The 9546-nt window shown below is 45.4% G+C and overlaps 1 protein-coding gene across 4 annotated transcripts; it reads right to left on the bottom strand.

Annotated features, from left to right (window-relative positions):
- Positions 1-31: 31 nt before the first annotated feature.
- zgc:66447 (SLAIN motif-containing protein-like) lies at positions 32-8300 on the bottom strand. 4 transcript variants are annotated; one of them, XM_057043323.1, is made up of 9 exons: positions 8140-8300; positions 6915-7513; positions 5012-5148; positions 3969-4094; positions 2642-2773; positions 2178-2507; positions 1844-1987; positions 1012-1288; positions 32-940 (listed from the first exon to the last, which is right to left on the bottom strand). In XM_057043323.1, the coding sequence occupies exons 2-9, from the start codon at positions 7502-7504 to the stop codon at positions 886-888; spliced, it is 1791 nt and encodes a 596-aa protein (XP_056899303.1). In that variant the 5' UTR covers positions 7505-7513; positions 8140-8300; the 3' UTR covers positions 32-885. The 4 variants fall into 4 exon arrangements, with proteins under 4 accessions (XP_056899303.1, XP_056899305.1, XP_056899304.1 ...); XM_057043325.1 differs by having other exon boundaries at positions 3969-4091; XM_057043324.1 differs by lacking the exon at positions 8140-8300 and adding an exon at positions 7966-8101.
- Positions 8301-9546: the final 1246 nt, after the last annotated feature.

Here is a 9546-nt window from a genome sequence, read left to right as displayed (position 1 = left end):
AGGCGTCGGAGAAGAAACCAAAACGCTGCTATTTCATTTCCAGGCTTAACTTTATTTTCATTACAGTTATTTTTTTCCGAGGCACTCTGCATCAGGGTGCATAGTTCTATAAGGCACGCAGCCTTCGTGCATAAACAGTTTCTTTATTACAGTGGTCTTTAAAAACAAAACACCAGAAACCCCAGGTATGCAGTAAAAAATGCCTGGAAACCAGAGTTCCATACCAGTACCTTTTAATTAATAATATTTCTTAAATGTTGCAGCAGGAATGCACCTTGGCACAAAACACTTGTTTTACCTGTAAGGGCAGTGTGGTTAGTCCCATGTTCAATGTAATTAAAGAGTAAACAACCCCTGCACAAATGACAATTCCACAACGAACCAATCAACTGTTAAAAACTCAGATCAGCGTGGGGTGTATGGAGCATGGAGGATCTGCCATTTCACAGTTACATAATAATGAATGGGATGCAGGAAATGCATGCAACACTCAGAACCATTACTGAAGAATTCACACACAAGGAACAAACCAGCATTAACTTCATTTAAAATTGTCTTCATATCAATAATCTCAAGAGAACAAGGACCCTAAAAATTTCAGCACCTTCTCACATTTATATAAAAATAAGTCAATCTACTATTCTGGAAGCTCTGAGTTGGTCCATATCGTCTGTGCCATCTTGTTTAGGTTGACAGTACTTCATGCTGGGAGAAGAGACGAGTCTTCACTATGAATCCAGTGCAGCCCAGTGCCCGTGTAAAATGGGAGGCCTACTTATTGTACGACACATTTGTGGACAGTAGTTTCTGTGTTCCTGGTACTAGAAAGGGTAACGTGTAGCGGGGGGGACTTCAGCTGTGCACATCCTTCATCAGCGGAGATCCTCAGTAGCAGCCGTCTTTCCAGGATTCATCTGAGATTCGAGCCATGCCCATAGACCTATTACCCAAACGTGGCATTAGCATTCGTTTATAGATGAATAATATACATTCAGTACCATCTCAACTCACCTCCTGGGGGGCTGTGAAAGTTTACTCCTGGTTGATGACACCGTCTGCCCTCTGCTCACAGGGGGCCTTCCTGAGCCAGCGGAAGCTCGGCCCGGTACGTAGGCCCCTCCATTAGAAGATCCAGGGGACTGGATCCTACGACCCCCTCCTGAAGGCGGTGCGTGGACAGCAGGCAGACGACTGGGTGCCATAGGTCCGACTGGAGTAACGGCTTTGACTGGAGCCCGCAGTGAGAGAGGCGACTGGCCATTATTACGCAATCGACTATTGGACATCCCTGGAATATCAGGAAGGCAGAGGTGTGTTTCTTTGGTCATGGTGGTCAAGATGCCCAAATAAATTGGGAGGTTAATTTCAACCGTAGTTGTGGCATTAAGATGTCTCAGATAAGCTGCGAAGAGCTGTAGCCATTTAGCAGGATATATTAGGGAAGATGTGGGGCAAAACGTGGGGGATGGGGGGGTGTTTAAGACTCATGTTTGTAGCTGCATGCATGGTTTTTGTTGCAACAAAAACTTCTGTGTTTAGATGTGGACAGAACTGGTTCGGTCTTTATTTGTGGAGGGATTATTTTTTTAAGTTCATGCATTCGTCACGGTGTAGAAGAGCAACAAAGTTCAAATGAACGGGAAACTGGGAAAACAGGGGAAACAAAAGCTCTCCCAAAAATTGGAATTTTGAAGAGAAAATGCTTCCCATCAGTTCAAGCGTAGTCTAGTGTACCCACCTGACTACTGAACAAACCTGCGATCAGGTTAGGAGGTCAAGCTGTAGGACAATTGTTAGTATGCTGCAGGAGTGGTGGGGATCAGGTGAAGGAGGGTAGGGTTACCTGTGGAGGGGGGGTGAGTCAGGTGGGACATGCGGTTGCCAGAGCTCTGGAGGTTAGCCTCCATGCTGCGGCTGTTTCTGACTGCTTCCAGGGAACGCAGGCTTGTTCTGGGGGCCAAATTGGGCATGCTACGCCTTAACTCCTCTGGAAGCACACACACACAACACATTTACCAACAGGAACCTTGACGACGGTGGCAAAGGTAGCGATATATTTTAAGGCTAAATAAAGGAAATCTATGTCTGATTGTCAAATCAGAGTTTTGAGGGGATTTTCTCTTAAAAAGAAAGCATCAAAATTAGGATTTACCCAGCTATGGCGGACTACATCTCACCTTCACTCCTGGCAAATTTAAGCAGCTCTGCGCTGGGACCCTGGAGAGAGCGTCGGGGCGCTCTTGTGCGTGGACCCCCCAGTCGGCTGACGTATTCCTGACCGTGGTTGGAGGTGGAGGGAGAAATGCACCGCGGTGAGCCTAACGGCGAGGGCGTGAAGTGATGCCGCCGCTGTGGCATGGAGCAGAACTCATCCTCCTCGTCCTCCAGGCTGTAACTGTCAAACTCTTGATCGCTGTATGTGCCCCCCCGGCGCAGTGATTGCAGGGAGCCCGAGGAACTGCGGCGCGAGGCTGACGCCGAGCTGGAAGCATAATCCTGCCTCAGACCTGAAAATGAAGAAAATGTTGAGATATATATATATATATATATATATATTTTAAATTTATTTATATGGTTTTAAGATATCTGGAATGCAGCAGTACGTGTTCAACAGCAACACTCATTCTGGACTTGTACTCACTTTCTTCTTGTAGGCGAGCCATGATCTGGACATCAGTGAGATCCTGCAGCTTATAGCCCATAGAGATGGAGTCATCCGAGGTGCTGAGCTCGCTGTCTATGGAGGACTGTGAACTCAGAGCAGATGGGACGCCTGCGAAACAGGTAAAACTCCGGTTAACATGGTGCACCTCAGCCCCTCTTCATATGGGCTTCATATGAATTCTAAAATAAATACAGTTTCTGTCTGTAATAGTGTTTGCTTTTTCTTGTTCTTTAAAAAGCAGAGCTCTTAGATCTCAAAGTCAACAAGCTGAAATTTGTTTTATTATTAGAACAGCGGGAATTTAAGTGCATTTAAAGTTGCTGGCATTCACATTTGGTTCAATAAAACCTCCCTTCTCATCAGTCTGACTTCGGCTTCTGCCCAGCAGCTTCTGTTTACAAGGACTTTCTGCTGCTGACGCCCAGAAAAGCTGCGAGCTAGGCTGTCCTGACGTGCACGTCTGCTAGAGTCAGGACTGGCTATCATACAGAGACAAACAGGAAATGACAACATCTCCCAGAGGCATTCTGGTTATGTAAAAAAAAAACTGAAATGAGATAAGGTCACATCCCCAAAGCCAGACAGGAATTAGGAGGGAGAGTCAAAGGCCAGATGTCGTTATGTTTGAATGTTATAAACTAGTATTAAAGACTGCACAATCAGTAACCACCACAACACCATCGCCACTCACAACGAAATGTATTTTTTCCCGTTTGAGCATGCAGGGTCATGCAAATAACCATTTCCAATGTTTTCATATCCCTTTTGCCTTCATACAGTCAGGACTTGTTAGAAAATGTGAGCGTAAAAAAGGGCAAAGTACCAAAACTTTACCAAAACTTTAGTTATGCTAACCTTTTAGCATAACTAAAGTTAGTTAGTCATGTCCCCACGCTTGCAACCACACGTCCTTTGCATACCCCCTCACCACCCTGCCATATTTTACCCTCCTCCTTTGAATTTCCGCTCATGTCGGATCAAGATGAAATTCGTGTCAACTGATGTTTCTTTCCTAACAAGGAAGTCTATGCTGTTGAGCAACTGTGCCAATAAACCACTAAAACACTGTCACTTTTTTATTTTACTACACTTAAAGTCAACAGTGTCTGCAAAGAGGAAGTAGGATAGTTCTCTGTAAAACACCGTGTGGTTAATACATGCAACAATGCCAGCAGAAAAAAGAAATAGACCATCCAGGTGTCCAAAGCAGACGCCTTGTTGATCAGCGGTAGTCAGATGGTAAATGGTGTCTGTTGTGTGGAGCAGACAGTGGGCAGCGCGGCGTGTTAATGTCATGCCATACCTGGAGTGCCACAGGTTAGTAGGGATTTGTTAGTTGATTTGTGGTACCCAGGAGAGATCAAGCCTGAGCCAGCCCAGCCTGCCTCTGCTGATGGGCTACTGTACATGTTCCTCCACCGAGACGCTGCTGGAAACAAAAGAGGAGCCGTCAGACAGCCGGCAAAGAAACATCGAGACCGACAGTTCAGATCAGACAGGCCAGAGCCAACTCATTCATGGAACAAGCAACTGTAAAGAGAACAGCACAATACCGGTCAGTGGGAGAGGTCACTTCAGTTCTTGTAGGTGCAGCAATGCAAACAAGCCAGAGTGGCTCAATATAAATGATGGTGTTTAATATATAACTGCATTTAGTGCTTTAATCCAGAATTAACAAATATACTGATCATGTTTAAGCACTCCACCCTGAGAACAATAAGACTTGACAGAACCTCCCTCTCTGTCATATTCCTAGTTGTAATTACAAATTTATACATTTTAATACTCAAATGACACTGAATAAATGGTTTTCATGGACAGAAATGGCAGAAGAAAATGTGACTCACTGCAGCTAATGTGTCCTAAATCTCCAGGGATCAATATTCAAAATCCTGCTTGACATTTTGTGTCTTTATTTTTGTCAGTTACTGCAGAATCACGAATATTATTACCATTATTTGTGTTCAGACCGAAACATTTACAGTCACCACACAAAAACCTCAGGAACAAAACAGCTTTTGGCTGCTAAAAGGTTCCGCGTCCCATTTGAAATGGAGATTTGACCCCGGGGCCAGTAATCCAACCCAGCTCATTACTTCCTGTTGTCATTCAGAGCAGGTGTTAGGATCGCTGCTGTGCTGGTTCTGTGGCCCACAGCAGGAGCTACAGAGGAATTAATAATAAATAGCGTCTGTTGTGCGACACAGAAACTTCTGTGAGCAGTAAATAAAAGCACGGCGGGTGCACGGATGGCACACCTCTGGCCCTCTGCTCAGTCTGGAGCTTGATTTGAAGCCAAAGGCTTCATGTGCAAACGTTTTTCACCGATTGCTTCAGGGAACTTACTCTGGTCCAGGCGGCTGAGCAGAGTGCGGCAGGCTATCTCCGTCTCTGGGCTCCGGTGGTCCAGAGCCTGTCGGCACCACTTCAGTGGAGACTCTGGTCCTGGATCAGCTACTTGCTTCTTCGGAGACACGTACAGCCTGCAAAGAAACAGCAGGGTGGCAGAAAAAAATCGAATGAAACAAATGGGGGGAAAAAAGGTTCGGGGCCTGGAAAACCAAAGTCTAATCTACTTTTTGTACGGGCCTGAAATGAAAACAAGCTACAGATTAGCTTGACTAATGATGTGTAAGGTATGTGCTTAATAACCCTGAGCATTCCAGTACTGCAATAACAGGTGAAATTATCTTCACCAGAGGAACGAGGAGCCATCAAATTAGCAGGGTGGTTCCATCTTACAGACGGACACCAAATATTAAATAACAGCCTCAAACGTCACTCCCAAGATAAATATTCACTCGTCTCCACTCCATCTGCAGCACACATCGGACTTCGGGTTTCACAGCCTTTGTGATGCACCTGGACAGACTGGTTCTGGCCCTCAACAGCGAATCATCTTCCCATTTGGTTGAGCACAAAAGGGCCCGTTTCCCAGCGGAATGAGCAACAATGTGGGAGCAATATTCAGGTCACACATCAAGCCACACTCTGCAGCTTCTCTCTCTCTCTGCGCATGCATGTGTGTGTGTGTGTGTGTGTGTGTGTGTGTGTATGTGTGTGAGTGCAGAGCAGCTCCTCTCATGCATGGATCCAGATTAAAGGGAAATAAAGGCAGCGTCTGTGCTTGATCCACACAGCCTTGTGCTCCAGTCACAGGTCTGCATGTGGTTACCACTCACGAAACACTGCAGGGACACACTTGGATCAAACTTTTCCCGCTGATTTGAAGCATTTCGTGGTTATAAAAATCGACAGTTTTACCACTAAATTGGGAAACCCTCTTAACCTGGGTGTCCCCAGTTTTTCCACCAGACATAAAATGATGATGTTGAAATTGAAAGAGTGCCACAAACCATAACCCATAATGGGAGAACTTGTTTTCCATTCCAGGACCGCTGACCTTGGTGCAGCCTGGTCACACAGGAGGGGGCCCGTGGGTCACATGCTGTGCAATCCCACCCAAAGCAGTTTAGCCATGTGGCAGCATCCAGCCCAGAGCAGATCAGGATTAGGATTATTGGCCGTTTCGGCTATGATAACCTCACAAAGCACATATGGTAAGGCTAATGATGTGAAGCTGAACGCAGCCCGACTCCTGCGGAACATCAGTAGGTGCCACTGATGTACAAAAACACATGTCTGGCCTTGGTAAAGCGGAAGATTTAATGTGGATTAATACAGATTAACTCTCCTTTACAATTGTGCTAAATAGAACCTGCCAATTTCGTTTGAGGAAATTGTTTTAGCTTGTTACAAAACAGTTTGCTGTTTGCCTGTGTGACAGAGCTAAAGAGCGCACAAACAAATGCCACGTGTTAATTATAACCTGATGAACAGGAACCGACCTGCTGTTTACCTGACATCTGGACCGCTCTTGTGATTTAAACTAGAAGAAAACAGGGGAAGAAAACTCTGTCCTGAATCTGTCAGGTCTCTCTCTTTGTTGCCGGAACCGTTTCCTCCTCTTTTCCAGCCTAGTTTGAAAGACAAACAACACACCAACCGGGCCCGAGCCAGGACTAAAACCTCATTTTAAATGTAAATGATCCTCCAGCATATGACAGGCGCCAGAGGAGGGACACGCTTTGTCATCAAAGGTAAAACTCAAGCTACTGGTGACGGTGAGCTGAAGGCTCTTCTGTCTGGAAGACAAATGAAACCGCCTGGATTGCAGCACAGTGCAGAAATTGTTATGACTATTTATAAAGTGTAAAGCCCAAAGCCATGTTGTGCAGGTATAACATACCAGCTGTCTTCATCCTCTTCCTCGGCACACTCATCCTCCAGGTTCAGGACGTCCACCTCATCCAGTGCAGTCTGGTCCAACCCCGAGTCGCTTTCAGCAAGTGTCTCTGATTCGTAGCTTCCCTGAGACGGGCTCTCTGGCGTCTGCCTATCTCCTCCAGTCTGCTCACCCCCATTGCTGTAGGCCAAGTCCCCAAAGTCCCCGCACGCCTCCTCTTCCTCTGACATGGTATCCACGAGAGGCAGGCGAGACGCCGCCTCGCCACCGAAGGGATCCCGAGGAGGAGACAGCTCAAAGTCTGCGCTGTCGTGCTCCAGCATCACCTGGGAGATAGGCAGCCTCTCGCCGATACTACTACAGGCTTCTCTCTGGATGATCTTCTTGCTCCCCCTGTTGCGCAGGCTCTCATTCTGGACCTCCAACCTACGAACCAGCTCCTGCAGCTTGCGCACCTCCTCCAGCTCCACCCCTTCCAGTTCTTCAAGCCCCTCCACTTCCTCCTCGCACCCGGGTTTGGAGCTCTCCATGAGGTCAGGGGGGCTGCCACTATCCGGCTGGGGGTCCACGCTGGAGCTGTCTGGCACCACCATGCTCCAAGTCTAACAAAATAAAGCGAAATCGAGTTGCACGATACGCAGGAGCTGAAGTCACGTTATTCTGATGAACACACTGATACCGGGCGGGCAACAGCAGACAATAAACATCGGACGTGTTTTACGTTTACGAAAAAAATTAGTGGGTGAAACACATGCAAAGACACAAAGCATTGGCTGCAGTTAATGCGTTAATCGCCCGGTTTTGGTCAACAATGATCATTTTCCGTGCCACCGATGTTTCCTCCCCGCCTCAACGATACTAACGCCGCAAACGCAATGAAGGCAACAACTACAGGGCGCCAGATGCAATGAATGATGCTCTTCTTCTCCAGAGCCACTCTCATGCTGGGAGCCAAAAGCTGCTGCCTCCAACTCCTTAAATCTACCCGTATATGTACGTTCCTCCACTGCTTATTGTTAGCCCAGATAGCATGCTGCTAGCAAAACAACCGTACCGGTGCGTGAGCCGTGTGGACTCGCCAGGCTGGGGAATGAGCTTAGCCGCCACTCGGGGCTCAAACTCCTTTGAGCACCATCGAACGCATGAATGAAGCAGCTAATTGCACAACACTGGTAGCGGTCCTCGGCTCGGCCGTGACTCGCACGCATGATCAAAACACTGGATTTACCTGACGTCAACTAGTCCATATCCTGCTGTTGCCAGCACATCAGCCGCGGGATTCACCAGCACATCGTCTGCTGCTAACTAGCTCGTTGATAGACTTAGTTAGCTCAGTAAACAGACCTGCAGCGTTCCTTGGTCCTTCCCCTCTACTTGTCTTGTAAATTGGCACCCCTGCTGGGGATACATGGTACTGCAGCTAGCACAAATGGGCGTAGTTCACTTATTCGCCATTAAGTGTCGCTGTTTACACAACAATATCATAGAGCGCACAAGAATGTCATTGTATTACGTCTATAAGCATTATTATTAGTAGTAGCAGTAACTATAAAATATGAGGTATATACTGAGTATATATAAGTGTATATACTAAATGCCTATATTATATATGTCAATATATATTTCTGTGACCAGTACAAAAGAAAATACCTGAATACCTTTTTGTGTTGGACATAATTCGATTAAGGTGAGTCTGATAAACTCATTATGGTGGGTCATGATCATTTTTAGCCACCAAACCCACAAAGCAATCAACTAATAAACACAGACAGAAGAAACAACCCAACAGTAAAAACAATAAAATAAAAATAAATGGCACCAGTGAAGATTTTTAGATGGTAAGAGGAATGTCAGCATTGACAAGTTTGTACATGTTGCTATATGAACCTGTTTCTACAGGCTTGATGGTAAAATAACAACTAAATGTTTAGTTCTCCAAATGTGAGGCTATCTATTTAAAAAAACGGTTTTGGTTCCCTTTAAAAAACACTAATGGATTTTTTTTACTGTGCTGCTGTTAGCATTATCATTGCCATTAATGTTATACGTTATAAATGAACAGATTATTTGATGCTGTTTGAATTTGACACCATACATATTAAAGCAAAGTATATAAAATACATATACATATACAAATACATCTAATAAAATCTGATTTCCCTGTATCAGTTGTTCAAACATACATTTTTCTTTGACAAGTAAACCCTTGATGAAGTTTCCACTCAGCCTTTCTGGCTAACAGTCAGATCATGGTAATCTGTAACTCCCAATAAGCCCTCCAATTTAACGGGAGATGCCAATGTCACTATCTGCAGGCCGCTAGCGTAAAACAATGCAGGAAGTGACCTTTTGTTTTGTGCAAGGTGATTAAAATGCTTTCACCTGCATGTTCTTACATGTATTTGGCTAAAACCTGTGCCCATGCAACATCAGCCTGGTAACGGGAACACGGTGTTACTGCTTGTCAGATTGTACAACATTCACAACTCTTAATGTAGCACCAATAACCCAGGGTTTGGCATATTTTTCTCAAGCACTACTCAATCATTCTACCTCCGGAATGTCTTATTTGCACCTTCATTTTTCTTCATATCGTCTGACATTCCTTTCTGTATATAATTTTTAATTTCTGTAT

The sequence above is a fragment of the Takifugu flavidus genome, chromosome 9 (genome assembly GCF_003711565.1).
Source record: "Takifugu flavidus isolate HTHZ2018 chromosome 9, ASM371156v2, whole genome shotgun sequence".
Classification (NCBI taxonomy): domain Eukaryota; kingdom Metazoa; phylum Chordata; class Actinopteri; order Tetraodontiformes; family Tetraodontidae; genus Takifugu; species Takifugu flavidus.
Note: the sequence above shows the minus strand (reverse complement) of the source record. Positions and strands in the feature narration are given on the sequence as shown.